At 37.2% G+C, this 19848-nt stretch overlaps 1 protein-coding gene across 1 annotated transcript in view; it reads left to right on the plus strand.

The window, feature by feature from the left end:
• Positions 1–10280: 10280 nt before the first annotated feature.
• The window catches only part of OTC (ornithine transcarbamylase), an 85552-nt gene continuing 75984 nt past the window's right edge, over positions 10281–19848 (plus strand). Inside the window, exon 1 of the mRNA XM_053579571.1 lies at positions 10281–10569. Coding sequence (XP_053435546.1) covers positions 10493–10569 — 77 coding nt within the window. The 5' untranslated portion in view covers positions 10281–10492. The remainder of the gene's footprint in view (positions 10570–19848) is intronic.

The raw sequence follows: 19848 nt of genomic DNA on the forward strand, positions 1-19848 counted from the left end.
CCCTGTTTGCTCAATACCTGATAGCCTTTGGTTTGCTAATAATTCTCCTTTATGCACAGAATGACCTCTCTACTCCCAAGGGGAGGAATCGGAATCAGCCTATGGGAGAAGAGATAGTTCTAGGATTCTGGGTGGGAATTTAAGCAAATAAAACAGCACCCTTGAAAAAGAATTTCACCCTTGGTATCTCATCTGCCTCTGACATGAAGTTGGATCATTAACCATATCTATTTACCCTTTTCCTTCCTCATAAATTGTGTTGTGCATTGCCTAATATTGCCTTTTATGCTGAATTAGCAGATAACAAAATAAGAAGGGCCAGGTCTGAAAACCTGAGAGTTGTATCTGTACCTGAGCTCTAGAAAATTCTGAATTCTGCTTACAGCCAATAATTTCCAGAATAAATGATTAACAGAAGAATGACTTCAATGAAAATGTGGTCTATATGACAAGAGAGAAGAGAGATTATACTTGATGATCAGCATTTCATACTCTGTTCAGAATTTTGGATTTCATGGTGGACATTGTCTACTTTCTTCAAATGCCTGAATTTGAAAAAGAATGGTGGGAAAAGGGGTGGAGAGAAGGTCAGAGGTAAAACCCACTGATCTCATAATATCCTCAAGGCCCTGTCTATTTGAACAAACATTTAGTGGTGATGTAGCAAGAAAAGACCCCTGAATCAATATTTTTAGACAAGTTCCATTACCATCTGTTAATTAAAAAGTAATTTCCAGATTATCTATAAATCAGGAACTCCTTGGGTGACATATAGACATATGGAGAAAAATAAAGTAACCAGCGGATGCGTGATTTCCTTCACTAAAATAATTCTAATTTGCTTCCTCTTGCCACCTCCCATGCAGATCCAAGCCACATAATAATACATTCTTATAATAATGCAGAGTTTTATAGCTTGTGAATCATTCCAAGGATATTAATTCGTAGGGGTTTTAGGGTTCTTCATCACACTGGATATGACCTGAGACATACAGAGTCTCATAAGAAAAGGGAATTGGACATCCACATGTGGGGGAAAAAACCCCTCAACCTAAACCTCAAATTTTTGCAAGACTCAAAATGGATCCTAGATTTAAATGTAAACTGTCTACAACATTTTCAGAAGACATAGGAAAAAGTCTTTTATGACTTTGGGTTATGTAATGAGTTCATAGATACAGCATCAACAATGTGATCCGTAGAAAGGAAAGAATGGCAAATTGAACTTTATCTAAACTTTAAAATTTTGCTTTGTGAAATAAGCTGTCAGGGGAATGAAAAGACAAGCTCCAGATTGGGAAAAAGTATCTGCAAGGCAGGTACTTGTATACTTGTATACAAAAGTCTTGTATACAAGATACATATGTAGAACTTTCAAAACTAAACAGTAAGAAAACAATGTTTTGTTTTTTTTTTAATAGTAGGCAAAAGATTTAACAGGCATGTCACCAAAAAAAAGGTGTGTGAATAGCAAATAAGCACATAAAAAGATGCTCAACATTATTAATCTTTAAAGAAATACAAATTAAAACCACAATTTGTACTATTTACCTATTATGATGATAATGAAAAGTACTGACAATACCAAGTGCTAGAAAGGATGTACAACTGGACTTCTCCTATATTAACTGCTGGGACTGTAAAATGCTATGCTCAATTTGGAAAACAGTCGTAAATATATAATTACATGTGATCTGGCCATTCTACTCCCAGATATTTACCCTAGATAAATAAAACCTATGTTCATCCAACAACCCTCTGCACAAATGTTTGTAGCAGTATTACTTACAAACTGTGATATATCCAAACAGGGGGAATACTACTCAACAATTAAAAGTAACAAACTAGTGTAATACACAACATGAAGAAATCTCAAAGACATTATGCTGAGTGAAAGAAGTCAGTCCCCCCAAATTACATACTGTATGGCTCCATTTATGTTACATTCTGGAAAAGGCAAAACTATAAGGAATAGAGAAAAGATCAGTACACCAAAGGTTAGGGGAGAAGAGGGTATAATTACAAAGAGAATTAAAAGGGAGTTTTCCAGAGTGATGGAACTGTTCTGTATTCTGACTATTGTGGTGTTTATGTGAATCTACACACGTGTTACAACTCACTGTATACCAAAAAGTGTTAAGTTCATAGTATGCTAATTTAAAATTCTTTTAAATAACAAAACATATGAGGTACATTTGTTTAACAAAAAAATAAAATATAATATTGTTTCTATTTGCAGATAAGGAAACTGACTTGCCCAAAGTTATTGAACTAATAAAAAAAAGATTCTGAACTAGAACTCATATCTTGAAAGACATTATTCTTTCCCTGTTGTTATATGAGAAATAAACATCCAAAAGCCTAAGCCAAATTGTGTATTAGTTAGCATGTATTTGACTGCAAGTAACAAAAAAAACAATTCAGAGTGATTTAAACAATAAGGATATTTATTAGTTCACATAGCGATGTGTCAATTGGTAGGGAGGGTCCTGAGGTTGGTTGATTTTGTAAATTCAGTGATATCATAAATGATTAAGGTTTCTTCCTCCTTCCACTCAACCAACCACAGCTTCATTCTAAGGCTGCTTCCCCTTATGGTTCTAGGATGGCCACTGTTCTCAGACAGAGATTCAAGCTTCTTTGTTTATATCCAGTGGAAAATAGATCACTGGCAACAATTTCACAGAACTTGGAAAACTTAACTAAAATGTGCATTGCATGCAAATGCTGTGGTATCTTAGGATCTTGAAGACTCCATACAAAGAGCTATAAAAATAATTTATGTAGTTAGTAACACTGAAACAAATCAGAGTTTCTCCCTGCAGCCTCCCAAACAGCCATCTATCTTGTTTGTATGGAGGTAAAATTTGCAATAGTTCTTTTGGCAATAGCAATGCCCAGGCTCTTAGACACTGTACACTTTGGTTAGCATGTTAAAGTTTCTCTAGTACTGTAATAGTCCATTTTCTTTAGTTAGACAGATGAGGACCCTGAGGGTCTCCAACTTGGCCGTATTCACCATCATTTGGTACTGAGCAAGAGGTCACACTTGATCTTCAAACATGATTCCCTCATCATTCTTTCCTTTACGTCACATTGATTTCCTCTTCAGTGCTTGGAAGGGAAGCATAGTGGCAATTTCAAAGAGATATTTGAATACTTACAAGCTTAAAATGTCAGGGACCTAACATTATTTTATCCCCAACAGTAATATTTGACTTTTTGGAATTTTAGTCTCACATGTGATAGGATAAACTTGAAATCCTAGAGTTGCATTAACTTCGTCTCTGCCCTCAACATCCAATCAATTGTCCTCATAGGTGAATTCTGATCCCCAGATTTTTCTTGTATCCACCTCCTATTTTTTGTTTGTTTATTTATTTGCTTTTTGTCTGCTACCCTGTATGTGTTTAGGCCCTTATTCTCACACAATAACCTCTTTGTCTCTTTCCCTTTATTTTCTCCCATTGCACTTCTTACAAGATGGCCCCAGGTTGTTTTCAAAACACTATACGGATGATGACATATGTCGTCTTATCTACCCCAGTTCCAAAATGTTAATAATTTTCTTTTGACTACAGATCAAATTTTTACCTTCATAATCTGGCTTTCGAGACTCTCAGCAATCTAGCTTCAATATTCCTTCCAAACCTTGAGATAATCCTCCTGTCTAGGTGGGAGTAGTAGGCAGTGGTATACTGGAGCCAGCTCACAATAGCTTTCAAGATCCAGTTTCACACCTCTCTTCCATCTTTGTGTTCATTGATGTCACATTAATAACTTAAAGTTGACTGTGGTGAGAGTATTTACACTACACAAATCAGACAGCTACAGATAAAAGTTTCTTTTTTTCATTTTTTCGAAGAGCTGGTAATTAAATATTTACCCACATATCAGTAGCTGCAGGCTAACTGGAACTAAATCTGAAAGTAAGGATGCAATATGGTATGAGAGACCAAGATGTTGAGATTGGAAGCCCAGATACCAGTTAAAAGACAGGAGACCTTGGGAGAGAAAACAAGAAGCATAGTGTTGAAAAATTGTTGGGAAGGTAGACCTGGGCAAAGGTTGAGTTCCTACAGAAGCGGACACTAAGAAAGGAATTTGGCTTCAAATAATTTATTTGGGAGGTGACCCCAGGAAGCACCAAGTACTGTGGTGTTCTGTTATAGCAATAAAAATGGACTAAGATATTCACAAGGGATAAAGTATATGGGAATTTCATCTTCAAGAAGATAGATTTTGGTGCTTGCATTAAGAAGTGGCAGTTATGTAAGGAAAGACTGAATGCCAGGGGACTATGAACGGGACACAGACATTCATGGTTTTACATTTTTCATAATGTACTTGGGGTGACAGAGCTTCATTTAAATTGTCAGTGATGTTGTGGATCTATCTCTCCAATTTGTAAATCATGTGTTGTTTCCCATACACGCCCTATTTGTTCCTTCCTTTTGGGCTACACACAGATTCCTTTTTTTGTTTTGTTTTGTTTTGCTATAATATCTTTTGTAGCTCCCTCCAGTTTTGATAATTCCCTGATTCTTGTAATTTATCAAATCTCAGTGCCACTTTTGTTAGGAACCCCATCTAATCCCCGTGCCATGATGATGGAAGCTGGGTGAGGATCAAGCCAAGCTCAGGGTATCTCTTGTGACTTGAAGCAAGGGAGTAGATAACGAGCCCCTTGGTTAGGATGTTTGGGGTCAGAGAGCAGAGAAAAAGTTGTACACTGAAGTCATTCCAAATGGTGAGCTCCATGTCAGAAAGGGCTCATCACTTCTATTTATCACTGTATCCTCAGAACCCACCCAGCACAGACTTGGACTATGGTGGCCACACGATTGCTGTTGGTAGCAAAGAAAAATGAGGGAATGAAGATGAACAGAAGGAAATAGGTAGGGAGCCACAACAAAGAAATTTAAGCTGAATTAGAGGAGTCATAACAGAGTCAACAAGAGAACCTGGATGAATTATGAGGATGAACACCAAAGCCTGTAAACAAGCTCTGCATATGACCCAATCAGCAGGAGTGGGGTAGTTGAGGTCTACACCTGCACAAGTCAGCTGAGAGATCCTGTCTTTTGAGAGTCAATGAAATTACCTCTAACCTCATCCCACTTGTGGGATCTCTTCCACGCTCTTGGGTGAGGGGGGTGGTTATGGGTAGCTTAGGTTTTCCCTGGTCCCCTCTGGCTTTCAGCTTCTACCTCTATGGAACGAGGAGGATTTGTGAGATGCTTTGGTGTCTTAGAAGTGCTGCCCAGGCTCTCTAGCACAAAACTGGAGATATTTCTTGATTTCTCCCCAAGCATTGCTCATACAAGTTGTTTGTGTGGGTAGCACAATTTTACTGAAGTTATGAGCTTTATATTAGCTTGTGGTTTGGACTCTTCTCCCTCAGGCTCCATGCAAACATTCAGTTTCCCTCCCTATATTACATGGAGCAATTTCATTCTCTGAAACCTATGCAACAACTGACCCATTTTGCCTTTTTAAAGATGGTTTACTATTTTTTCAAACAAAGCATCTGGCTCATTTGCTTTCTACCTCTTACCTATACATAGCATGCCTTTGCAAACAGCTGGTTCTGCCTGGAATATACTTTCTAGAACAGAAGATTTGGCAAGAGTTTGCAAGTTTTGGGCTTTACCTTTCTTTATCTCACACAATTCTCCATAAGTAGAAGGGAGTAGTGTCAAGATTTATTTCCACACTAATATTAATTATGACAGTACAAAACATCTCTGCCCTTAAAGTGGGCATAATTGGTCTCTTTTCATCTTTCCTATTATTTTCTTTTTAAAAAATAATTTTTATTTCAAAATATTAGAGTATGCAAGTGTTCTTGTTACATGAGCGAATTATATGTTGCATAAGGGCGTTTAGCATGCCCATCACCAGAATAGTGCACACTGTACGCTATAGGTAAGCTTTTATCCCTTACCCACCTTCAATCCTCTCCCACCCTCTCCCTTCTTAGTTTTCAATGTTCTTTACACCACTTTATGACCACGTGTACCTATCGTTTATCTCCTACTTATTAGTGAAAATACTTAGTGTTCTTTTTTCCATTTCTGATATATTTAACTTAGGATAATGACTTCCATTTCCAACCAAGTTGCTGGAAATGACATGATTTCATTCCTTTTTATGGCTGAGTAGTACTCCATGGTTTATATATACCACATTTTCTTAGTCTGCTCATGAATCAATAGGTACTTAGGTGGATCCCACAACTTTGCAATTGTGAATTGTGCTGCAAAAAACATTCAGTTACAGGTGTCTTTTTGATATAATGACTTCTTTTCCTTTGGGTAGATAGCCACTCAGTAGTGAAATTGCCAGATTGAATAGTAGGTCTTTATTTTTAGTTCTTTGAGGAATCTCCATACTATTTTCCATGGAGGTTGTACTAATTTATAGTCCCACCAACAGTGTATAAGCGGCTCTTTTTTTTTTTTTCTTTTCACCACATCCATGCAAACATCTATTGTGTTTTGGCTTTTAATAATGGCCATTCTGATAGGGGTAAGATGGTATCACATCATGGTTTTAATTTTCATTTTCCTGATGATTAGTGATGCTAACCATTTTTTCATATCTGTTGGACATTTGTATGGCGCTGTTTTTTTTATTGCTGATTTGTTTGAGTCCTTTGTAGTTTCTGGATATTAGCTCTTTGTTGGATGTATAATTTGCAAATATCTAATCCCCTACTTTTAGTTCCCTAAGTGTTCTCCAAACTTCTTTTCAAAAGGAATGTATTAGCTTGCATTCCCACCAGCGGTGCAGAATCCACACCACATCCACACCAACATGTGTAGTTTTGGGATTTTATTATGTGGGCTACTTTTACTGAAGTTAGATGATATCTCAAAGTGGTTTTGATTTGCATTTCTCTGATGATTAAAGATGATGAGCGTTTTTTCAGGTGTCTGTAGGCCATGTGCCTGTCTTCTTCAGAGAAGCTTCTGTTCAAGTCTCTTGCCCACAATGAAAGGGATCACTTATTCTTTTCTTGCTAATATGTTTGAGTTCTCTGTGGATTCTGGTTATCAAACCTTTGTCTGAAACAACCTGCAAATATCTTCTCCCATTTTGAGGGCTGTCTGTTTGTTTTACTTACTGTGTTCTTGGCTGTACAGAAACTTTTTAGTTTGATCAGATACCAGTAATATATTTCTGATGTTGCTTCAATTGCCCAGGGGGGTCCTCTTCATAACATATTCTCCTAGGCCAATTTCTTCAAGTGTTTCCCCCTGCAATCTAAAGTCTATTTTATCTGATATGAGAATAGCTGCACCTGCTCATCTTGGTTTCCGTTTGCATGGAATGATTTTTCTCAATCCTTTACTTTGTGTTTATGCGAATCTTTCCAAACTAAATGTGGTTCTTAAAGATAGCATGTATTTGGGTTGTGTTTTTAATCCACTCAGCCAATCTACATCTTTTAAGTTAGCAATTATATGGTTCACATTCAATGTTAGTATTGATAAGTGAGACACTGTTCTGGTAATAATTTTTGTTGTTAACTAGTTACTTTGTTTTCTCCTTTGTGTTACAGCTGTACAAGAGCTGTGAGCTTTAACTTTGGGATGTTTTTACACTGGTTGTATTGATTGTCCTGTTCCATGTACAGAACATTTTTAAGCATTTCTTGTAGAGCAGGTCTCATGGTGACAAATTCCCTTAGTGTTTGTTTGTCTGGAAAAGACTATTTCTCCTTCACTTATGAAACTTAGTTTTATAGGATACAAAATTCTTGGCTGAAAGTTATTCTGTTTCAGGAGACTAAAATTAGGACCTAGTTCTTTCTGGTTTGTGAGGTTTCTGTTGAGAAGTCTTCTGTTAGTCTGAAGTGTTTTCCTCTGTAAATTACTTGAGATGTTTTTGCCTCATAACTTATAGGAGTTCCTCTTTACTACATTGACTTTGACAAGTCTGATTACTATATGCCTTGGGGATGCCCTTTGTGCAATGAATCTCCTGGGTGTTTGCTGAGCTTCATGTGTCTGGATGTCTAAATCTTTATCAAGACCAGGGATATTCTCCACAATTATTTACTCAAATAGGTTTTCTCACAAGGATGCCTATGATTCTTATATTTGTATATTTTGTGTAGTTACACAGCCAGTCACAGGTCCCAAAAAACAGCATCGCAGCTAGCTTTTTACTGCCTGTACCACCTATAGAAAAGAGAGACAACTTATACAGCTGATTACAGCATTTACTAATTCAATCATAATGGCATGACTGACTCTTATCCACAAATGCCACCTGCTGACTTAGAGATTAAACTGAGTATCCCAATATAATTCATACTGTTAAAAAGACACCAGGGCTAGGGAAAGAGAAAGAATTTCAAAGACCTTCATCCCTCCTGTTCAACAAGAGACAGAATCTGCCCACACAAATAGTACACAACTGCTATAGCCTACAGATAACTAGCAATTGAGAAAACCACCAGACTAAGGATAAACAAGGTATCCATCCAGAACCTAGACTCCCATCAAATTACCCACTAGCAAAGCCAAAGCTCCTTACCCAACATATGCTCCAGGCATACACTGAAGAGTGAGGGGAGAAACAGTCTCATCTAGAGAAAAGAAACATTCAAATCAAAGTGAAAGCTGTTCTAGATGAGAAGGAATTAGCACAAGAACTACAGAAATATGAAAAGTCAGAACAAAAGGACCCCTCCCCCAAAGGCACACCGTCTAGCTCTCCAGCAATGCATCCCAACAAAAACAAAAATACTGAAGTAACAGATAAAACATTCCAAGTATGGATTATAAGGAAACTGAAAGAGATCCAAGAGAAAAAGGAAAACCAACTCAAAGAAACCAGAAAATTAATTCATGAAATGAATAAAATAGTTACTAAAGATATTAATATTAAAAAACAGAAATTTTGAAAATAAAAAATTCACTTAGGGAAATACAAAACACAATAGAAAGTGTTAAGAATAGGCTAGACCAAATAAGAAAATATTTCAGGATGTGAAGACAATTCTTTTGAATTAATCCATTCAGTCAAAATAAAGAATCTCTTAGTTCACTGATGACAGCAGCATTTGGGCTCATGAGAGTAGAGAAGCTGTCCAACAGTTCTTGAGGACTAAAGTCTTCCAGAGGTGTGAGGGGAGGGAAAAACAAACATTCCCCACCTTCCCTATGCATGGGGCTCCAAATTTTTCCAGGGTTTATCTCTGCTGAAGTTTTGCTCTTCTTTGTTCTGCTCAGCAACTTCTTCCCATGGAATCTCTGGCAGGTTGCTGCACTTTTCCCTCAGAATTATGCCTGGGCTGTGTTATTTTTTTTTTTTTTTCATTAAAAGTTTTCCTTCTTTCTGAGATGATCTGGTAACTAGTATCTGTAGTCAGCCATGTTGCCTTCCCTTCTAGTTTTTAAATAACACCTTTTGGAACTCTATAAACTTCTAGTAAATGTTTACCTGGGTTTGCTAAAGTCATATAAACTGACCAGAAGAAGCAGTTTCCACTCTTTCATCCTACCCATCCTAGCCTAGAGAACTCCCCTTTCTCTGTGATGTGGGACTATATTGTTTGAACCTCTCCTATGGACTCAAATTATGAATATTGATTTATAAATCATATCACCCTTACTTAACTATAAACTCTGCGAATGTGAGATTATCTTCCTTCTCTAAAATTCTAGCCTAGCCCAGTATCTGACACAGAAAAGACTTTGAATCATACTTACAACCAAGAATAAATGAATGAATGTGATGCTGCAGATGGCCCATTGGTGACCTGGAAAGGCTGCCAGGGGAAAAGCATATGGTACCCCCCCTCACATTTCTATTGACTGTGGGCTCCTACTGGAATCAATAGGTAACTATTTATTTATTGAAGACTTACAACGAGTGCACCAAAGGAGCTCCAGGGCACACATTATTTTATTATCACCTCTGTAGTTTCCTGCCACTAAAACCATACCTTCCAGGGCACTTCTTTCTATTTGTTTTTATGGAAAAGTTTGGAATTAGAGCTAGGAAAATGAAACCAATGGAAATATTCAGTGATGTCACATCTACATCTGGGTTTTTGCACTGCCAAGTCACATTTTCTGAATGAATTATTTCTACATACCATCACAGCAGCAGCCAGCATGGTGATGGCTTGCATATATTATATGCACAACGCGTACTTGTCAATTGATTTTGTACATGCACGTGACAGCATAAATATATTATAAAAAATGAGGAGACTGGGTAGCAAAAGAATCAGGATTTCTTCTCAGAAAAAGACACAGTGGCGGAGCTTGGCATAAAGTTCAAATGCTCCTGCCCCCTGCCCTGCACTATCTTTAACCAGGGGACTCTGATAAGAGAGCTGAAGGGATATTACCTTTGCTCCCTCACTGCAATCGAAAGCATTCTTAACGTCCAGGTGGCCCCCACTGGCTAACTTGCTGTGGAGTTTTCAAGAGCATAGAAACAAAGTCATTCTTTTTACTATCAAAAGAAGATGCTGTTTAACTTGAGGATCCTGCTGAACAATGCAACTCTTAGAAATGGTCACAATTTTGTGGTTCGAAATTTTCGGTAAGTGATGGCCACAGATTTGAGTCTGAATTAGGAACTGTGGTGACAGATGAAATTATACCCTGCAGAGGAGTGCAACTACAAAAGATTTCTTTCTACAGAGTGTGGTCCAGCACTCTGCTCTACTCTTATTTGAGACAGCTATCTCTAATTCCAGCCGAGGTTTCATTTCTTAGTCCTTCTGTAATCAGATGTCATCGTGCGCTGTGGGGGGTGCTGACTGTGGCAGGTATAACAGCCTAAACACTCTGGACATCTTTTGTTAGTGTACATTCTAAGAAAGCAACTGGCTGAAGGAAATTAAGGGAACTAATTTATACCGGCCCTTCAGCTTGTATTTGGGTTTACTGGAAAACAATATATCACCGTAAGGCATGGAGACTAATAAGTTCCTTTAATAAAAAAGACTCTAACAAGAAACTAAATAAATACTGACAAAGCTTCTGCAAAGCAGCCTTATATGTGGTGGACATAGCAGTATTTTTATTTATTTATTTATTTATTTATTTTGTGTGTGTGTGTGTGCAGTTTTTGGCCGGGGCTGGGTTTGAACCTGCCACCTCCAGCATATGGGGCCGGCGCCCTACTCCTTTGAGCCACAGGTGCCACCTGGCATAGCAGTATTTTTATTTTTATTTTTTTATAAAAACCAGATTCAAAATCCACCCCTGGAATTCTTAGTGGCATGAGCAAAGGAGTCTATCTTCAACGGATTCATTATAAAAGTTTACATCCTGCTTACAGCCATTGAGCATGCAGTTGAAGATGGCATGGAGTGTGTCGGTAGGGAAGGGGAAGGGAACACGGGAAATGAGTTAGCTGGGTAAGCCAGGCTGTCAGAGGGAGGCATCATTGCCAGAATGCTTCTACAGTAGTTACACGTTAACAGTAGGTAGAATTTCTCCCGAATCTATTTACAACCTAAAGCAACCACCCTGACTTCCTAAAGCAGTGGTTCTCAACCTTCCTAATGCCACCACCCTTTAATACAGTTCCCCATGTCGTGGTGACCCCCAACCATAAAATTATTTTCATTACTACTCCATAACCATAATTTTGGAACTGTTATGAATCGTAATGTAAATATCTGATATGCAGAATGTATTTTCATTGTTAAAAAGGGGTCGCAACCCACAGATTGAGAACTGCTGGTCTAAAGTACTAAGTTCAAGGCCTGACACCACTACTTACTGGCTGTAGGTTTTCAGCAATGTTGTTTCACCTACATAATGGGAAAAAGGATAACACCTTCCCTGCCTACATTACAGACTGGTTCAATTATTTATTCAACAAATATGTATTGAGTGCCATTTATGCCATATCCTAATGCAAGGTATTGGAGATACAATGGTAAATAAGGTAATAAAACAGTTTACTCCAGCCACGGGAACTCACTATCCAGCAATAATCAATGAGATAATGTTTGTGAAACCTGTAAAGTGGCAGACCAATGCTCATTATTTATTTTATTATTCCATCCACGGGTTTACATCAGATAAAAGGGTGATGAAATTTTAGTCCACAGATTTTAACCAAGATTCATCACTTAGTTAAAAATCCTTAACTGAATGAATAACCAAAGCTTGGAACTTAACCTTATGCTCTTTGAAAATTACAGTGATGATTGAATTTTTATAATTATTTTAGGTTAAATTTTACAAGAAAAACCTCTTCCAAATAGTTGGGGCTTTTTGATATTTACTGATGTTCTATTGTCTATGTTCAGTAGCCAGACTACATTTCTGAAAATCTTAGATAGCTATTTCTCATGGTGAATAGGGGCTGCAACAAAAGTTTGGCTAAGTCAGCCCAAATGTATACTTGCTATTTGAAAATACGATCGTATCACCCCTGTTGTTAGAAACTCAATAACACGGGTCTCTATTGAAAAAAGAGATAATGTTGAAATGGTTTCAACATGGCGTTCTCATGTGGCATGGATACTTTTCTACTATATTAATTAGTCATGCTGCCTGTTATGTAGATTAATTCAGAATTGCTGATGTTCAAGAAGACTTACAACCTTTGATAAACCCCTCGACAACAGAGAAAACTCTCCCTGTCATCTCTGCCTGTGCTATGTTTTCACTTTGATTTTCAGCCTTCCATAGAAATTCAAGTTCTTTTTTCTCCCCCATATCTCTTAGCAAAGATGGAGTGTTACATAACATACTGTGTGAATTTACCACTCCAGAGTAATAGGAAATGTGTGGGTAGGGTTCAGCAGTATTAGAAAACAGGAATCACACAGTTCTAATGTGTGCATCCGTGTTGCAATGGACATGATCAAATAGCAGCTTAAATGAGGCTGAAGCCATCCATACAAGCCCCTGGATCAATCATTTTTAGACATTTTTTTTTTTTTTACAAAATCATTAAGATCAAACAGCAAGACTGCTGAAAACACCCAGTTCACAGGCTTTCCATCTAATGAACAGGGCTCTAGAGCCTGGCTGAGTTTGGATAATAGAGGGTGTCCTGTGATTTGTTGCCTATTAGGGAAACCACTTAGAGCTTTTTAAGAAGCTGCTAAAAAAATCTCTTTCTTTATCAGCGAAGGCCAATTTCTAAGTGCAGTTCAATTTCATCTTCCAAATAGAAATTTCTTCAAAGAATATTGAGCTAAGCCACCCAATTCTGTGTAGGTTATGAATTGGAGCCAGAGGTGACTGGTTTTCAGGCATTTCATTCCAGACCTTTATAGGGCTCACATAATTCGTTATGTTCCCTTCATCCCTCACATATGCCCATCCATACACATGTGGATCCTCAGATAAAGCGAATATAGGCCATCGACGTTCTTGCACAGAGGAGAAAAAACAGTGCTCTTTGACTATTCTCATTTTATGTCAATACTTAAAATGAATGCCTTTAAAAAACATATTTTAACTTGACTTCAGAACATATAAGACATGGGACCAAGAATGGAATGGGGTCATGATATTTCCCTTGGTCAACAGTAGAATTTTTCCCCAGTTTGCTATTTTTAGTAATTTAGTAATTGAACTTGGATTTAAAAAGCCACAGAATTTTTGACAGTTTCAGGTTTCCAGCTGTTTAAGATTGGTCTGGAAACACCTTGTTTTTATTTAAATTCTTCAATTTTCAGATGAAAAAGTTTTATAATTTTAAAATATTGCCAATGTAGAGTATCTTAGCAACAACCTAGCCACTAAGTTACCAATAATAATTTATATCAAATATGGGTATGTGGTAACAGTGAGGAAGCTTTCAAGTAATTTTTTTATTAATAAGTTATCATTGTTGATAATACAGTAAATAAATCTGGAAATGGTTTGTTTTTTTCACATCAATGGGATCAGTTTAAGGATTTTTGTGAAAATAAAGTTACTGTCAATGTCATGCATTTAATATGCTTTTTTAAGAAGGAAAGAAAAGATGGAGTTAAAGTTACACTATAAGAGAATTTAACTAGTTCCATATGGCTTATAGGAAATCTTGTGTTTATAAACTTCATGAGTGTTGGTGAAGACAAAGACATGGTGAATCACTGATTTAGTTCACTTTCTTAATTTTTCGATGAGAAATTGAGGACAGAGATGGCAAATGACCTTCCCAAGGTCATAGTTTATTTTTAAATCTGGGCTGAACTAAAACCATGATTCAAACATTTAAAGCCATTGCTCTTTTCATTTTACTACTTTTCTTACCTCCAAATTGATCAAATCCACTGATCTATCTTTGCCAAATATGCTTTTCTTTATAGCTAAAATATCTCGGTAAAGAAAAAAATACAAAGAAAATATGCCTTAACCGTTGCATTAATGCAAGGTTAAAGAAACATCAACATCTCAGCCATAAGTCCTGTTGGCTCTCCCTTATGCCTCCAGAAGCTAAAGTCTTTATCTCAAATTCTCCATGGGAATCAGAATATCACTGGACACTGAATTTTTTCCTATCCTGGAAAAGTCAGTTTCTGACTGACCATATTTTACTCAAATCAAGCACTTTCTCTTCCAACAAAATACAATTATACCAGGGAACGTATCCAAGTCTTCCCCACCTCACAAACAATTTACCAGAGTTGGAAAATGTAGACTGTAGCAATGAAAGGCTTCTTTCTGCCAGTAGTGAATACTCTTCCATTTTCTAGCTAGAAAGATATTTGAGTATAGCTAATAGAAGGGTCTATTATTACCTTGGCTTACTTACTTTGTTGACATTCAGTGATTTGAGGTTAAGAAATTTCTGTAATTATTTTTTCAAGGAATAAAATGCATATAAAGAAAGGTTCTGGCTCTAACCAAACTGCAGTGACAATTTGGGTAGAAAATTCGTATGTGGTACCCTTTATTTTCCCCAACGTTGTATCCTCCTTATTATGTGTGGGCTGAAGAATGATAATATGGTTTGGGTTTAGTTTACCAAGGAGATTTCTTGGTTACTTCTGGTGTACTTTTTGTATACTTTAGCATAAGAAGACCAAATACTTTTTAAAAGTTTACAGGGAGAGTAAAATAGTGATTTTTGGCCTTGATTCTGGTGCTCATGAACCAGAGTAGGCTGCCTCCAATTGAGGCATGAGATCTCTAGGGGAGCTAGACATTTATACTGGCAGTTTTACCTGGCTAATTCAAGTGTCGGTTTATCATCAAAAAAACAAGAAAATGCTTGATACAGACCATAAAGAAGTGGGGGGAGGCGGGCTTGTGTCAGAGATGTTTCAATGTGGTACAATTGTAGAGCTCTTCTACTTTTCTCTAATTTTTATGTCGCTTAGGAAAGAGGAGGGGCAGCTCCATTTTGGAAACACAGATAGGTCTATCAGCAGATAGTAAACAGGATAGGAATTTAAACTGGGACCATTGTGTTTGCTTTCCTTCCAGTGATAAATTTTCCTGGTTAGTTCTCGATATCTATGAAAAACAGCTCTTTTTCCCAAGCAAACATTTCCTGCCCCACCTCCTGGATAGAACTGAGAAAGGTGGTGACTACTCTAATGATTTTTCAGTGGTATAAACATTGTGACGTCCTTCACCAGTTGAGGCATATATATATTTTTTTAATTTTCTGGTTAATCATTGAAGTCCTCATATGCTGGGATGACCACATATGCACTACTTGCCTTTTTACCCTTTTGTCTCAAGAACCTTGGGGACTTATTCTGTCCAAAAGAGGTTTGTGTAGAAAGGAAACCAAAGTATCAGTGTAGTTCACTATTTCTGCACTTCTGATCCAGCCCTTATGGTGCTATGGGCAAACACCATCCCTATTAGGTCTTCTTAACAGTTTTCCAGGTTTTGTCCTTGAGCCACAGTGTTGTCCTCTTGTTTGACGCACTTATGTTCAATCATTCTTCCCAGTAGTGCAAATACTGTGCCAGAGTGGTTGGGCCCTTGGGGATTTCAGCTTTAGCCACACACTAGGCCACAATCAGTTATCCTCCATGACTCTCAGTCCTTGTATCCAGCCTGGGCTAAAGCCCACACTCATTTTGGCCTCAACATTAATCCTGTTTTTTGGGGGGTCCTTTGTGTCTTTCCTATCAGAATTTGGTCAGGACATTGAAGATTCATGAAGACAAATCTCTCTAAATTCAGATCAGAAATATGCTAAATTTCTTACACAAAGTGATTTATTTCTGCCCCAGATCTTGTCATTCATTCATTCATTTACTTAAGAAATATTTGCTAAATGTCTACTATCTCAACCACCACAATAAGCACAGGGTGTACATGTATTAGTGAATAAAACTGGCAGGGTCCCTGACATCATGGATCATATAATCCAATGAGAAGATAAAAGGAAAGCAGTAAAAATATACATAAATATATATTTTAAATTATAGTAAGCATTATGAACAAAATGAAGGTAAGTGAAGAGCACTCAGACAGCAGAGTCAGAGGAGGAGTCTCATAGGAAGTGGTATGTAGGTCCCCAGCCTAAGGATTAGAAGGAGCCAGCCGTGACAGCTGAAGGGAGACTGGGCTGGACAGAGGGAATGGTATATCTGAGTCCTGTGATGGGAAAGCATTTGGAGCACAGGCAGCCCTTTCTTTGCATGATCTCAATATGCATGAATTTTAATTACCAAAGTTCAGTTAATAACAACAGTCCTCCAAGAACACAATTCCAATTTCAGTTACCACAGCATTCTAATTGTTAATAACTGCATAAAGGAAAAACTTCATTGACAACTCTTCAGTCCACAAGTCACTATATAAATGACATATGATCAGTGACAAATCACATCACTTCTTTCAAAGTCTATCAGTGATTGATCACTGTGTATCTGTCACTGAGCTTATGTACAGACAGCGAAGAGTATAGTCTACCTCTTTTTCCCCCAGTGAAAGACCCATAGGCATTTTATAAGAATGGATAATCAAAAGAGGGAATTACTGACAGAGATAAAAGTACAGCAGAGAAGTAAAAAGTTCTGACACTGGAAGTTAAATTTGAATCGAATCTAAGTAAAGTTAAAGAGCAGTGGTTCTCAACCTTCCTAATGCTGGGGCCCTTTAACACAGTTCCTGTGGGTCACAACCCACAGGTTGAGAACCGTTGTTATAGAGAAACAGCTGACTGTGGGTTATTACCCTGCTAATATTTGAGATGCTTCAGATAGGCAGTCAGAGGAACTTAGTGAAGACAAAGTTACTGACATAAATGCAGAAGGTGGTTATGCCAAAATGATGAACATATCCCAGAAGAAGTGACATCAGCAAACCCTTCATTTGGGTTTGTTTTGCAGTAAGGACACTCTCTGTGTATCTCGGAGCTAGTAAACAACACTGAAAGTGAAAAGGATAAAATGTTGGAAGTTGATCAAAACTTTGAAATGAGTATGACAATCCACCAAAGCATAGGAAAAAAATTTGCTCCATCTCATGAGTTATATAATGAGAAGGCAAGCCCTGTTCAAACTACTATTGATAGAGTTTTTACGAAGAAATAAAGTGCTATTCTTCTCAATGTTTCTAATGTTTTAAATTACAGTGTACTAAAGATATATCAATTTTATTATTTTTTCACTTCACTACACATTTATAACTGACAATAAGAAAAGATTTTAATGTTTTGACAAAACTTTTTAAAAGTCACAGAACAATGGTGATTTCCCCCACTAATTATTAAGGTCGCTTTGCACAGTTTCAGACTTAATGGTTATTTATAGTCTCACACTGCCATGCAAAGCCAGAAAGCCAGAATCACCTATATTAAAAAAAAAAGCTTTAGAGAACATGATTCTAAATGAAATGAGCCACAGAAGGACGAAGACTACATGACTTTATTTTTATATATAAAATAGTCAAACTCATAGAATCAGAGAATACAATATTGTAAACAACTACATGCCCACACAAAACACAAATATATTCAAGTGCGAGGGAAAGGGGAGGGAAGAATAGAGAGGAGGGAGGGGGATCAAGCAAGTTCTCCCCTGATGTGCACAATGTAAGGGTATACAGCATGCCCCCTAGTTGAAGGGCTCCACTACAACTTGAACTTTACCTTAGAAATGAAAACAATGTAACCTAAACATGTGTACCCTCATATTAGTCAGAAATTTTTAAAAAGAGAACACAGTACTAGTTGTCAGGGGGTAGGCAATGGGGGAAATGGGGAGTTGTTTAGTGGATATAAACTTTCAGTTACTCTAGCTGAGTAAGTTCTAGAGTTCTGCCGTAGGACAGAGTGCCTATAGTTAGCAATATGGTATCGTACACTTCAAAATTTGTGAGGACAGTAGATGTCACGTTAAGTCCTTACTGCAAAACAAACAAAACACAAAGGGACACCAGGAAACCAGGGGAGAAGCTTATCTGCTGACCTTTATTGGAGATACAATCTCAGAGCAATAAGAGTGAGGGCAAGATTATCAGCAGCTCTTCTGGCCAATTGTGGTCTAACGGGGGGGAAATGAAATAATGTTTCTATATAACTATAGAAACATTAACTATAGAAACTATATAACTATAACTATAGTTATATAGTTCTATATAACTCTGAAAATCAAAGGTTCTTGACAAAAAAGAAAGAGTCAAGTAGGATGTTGTGTATTCATTCTTTCTACCTTTATACTCAAATTTTCTGTCAAGGGAGAAATAGAAACAGAAACATCTCACAATGCAATCTCAACAGCGGAACATTAACCCTAACTCAAAACACAAGTTCAATCGCACCTCCAATTTAGAAACTTCTCAAAATGTGTAAGGACAAATTTGAGGAATTCCTAGAGACGTTTCACTTCCCCCAAATCTGTCTTCTATTGAGGGTAATAACTGGAAGTTGGAGCTTTTCAAGCAGCAAAACATGTTGTTGGTTCTCCCCTTTCCTGTTTCCTTTCATGGAAATTGAGGAGAAAAGTTTAGTTGCTTGAAAATGTTTCTTATTTTTTTTTCTTTTCCATCCTACTTCCCTGAGAGTCACAAAAACAACACAATTTTAAGATCTATGATATTCTCTTAAGTAAAGCCTGTAGTCCTGCAAACATTCAGAAGAGAGTGGATGTAACAAAATCCTTTCAGGGCTGAGAATGGGGAAGGATATTCAATCCCTGAAATATAGCAGCTTGCACACTCAGCTTTTATAGGCTCCAAAATAACTAGGAGTCTGAGCTTGAGCTCTAAGTAAAAATATGGTCTCAAAATTAGCTCATGGGATGTTTTTCCTGTTGTTGATGGATGTGAGTTCAACAGCCATAGTGATGTTTCCAAGATTCTTTGAAACAGAGGGAGTGAGATCTCCAAGCAAAGCACTTTTCCCCTTTTAAAATAATACTAGAGGAAGTCTTAAGCCCTGGAATATTAATGTTATTTTAAAACGTGAAGTCAAGAGAGTTTATCTTCTGTGATTTTATGTTGCTTGGCTCCTATTTTAGAAGAAAAAAGTTATTTTCAAAGCTGCCCTAAATGTGAATTTGGAAAGATTAAGGTGCCATGCCTGTTTAGCCTAGATATGCAAAACCTGTTTTACAATCTCCAGAAGCTCTAGTTGCCCCTGAAAAATACATGAATATTAGTCAAAGTGTTTGCTTCTCAACAGTATCAGTACTTGTGTATTCCAAGTGCTGTCTAATATTATCACTAATTGATATTATCAGAACAAAATACATAACCAAAATTCATCTGTAAATACAAATTTCCTGCATAATACCATGCTTCCAAAGTTATCGAATGGATAACTACCATGACTGACATCTTGGACAGTTTTGTAAGCTTTTACAAGGGTTCCTATAGAGGGAAGAATATGAAGGGCTGTTGTAGAAACTTCTTTAGCCAGCAAAATGTTTTTGCATATTTACAAACTTGTTTT

The sequence above is a fragment of the Nycticebus coucang genome, chromosome X, assembly GCF_027406575.1.
Source record: "Nycticebus coucang isolate mNycCou1 chromosome X, mNycCou1.pri, whole genome shotgun sequence".
Classification (NCBI taxonomy): domain Eukaryota; kingdom Metazoa; phylum Chordata; class Mammalia; order Primates; family Lorisidae; genus Nycticebus; species Nycticebus coucang.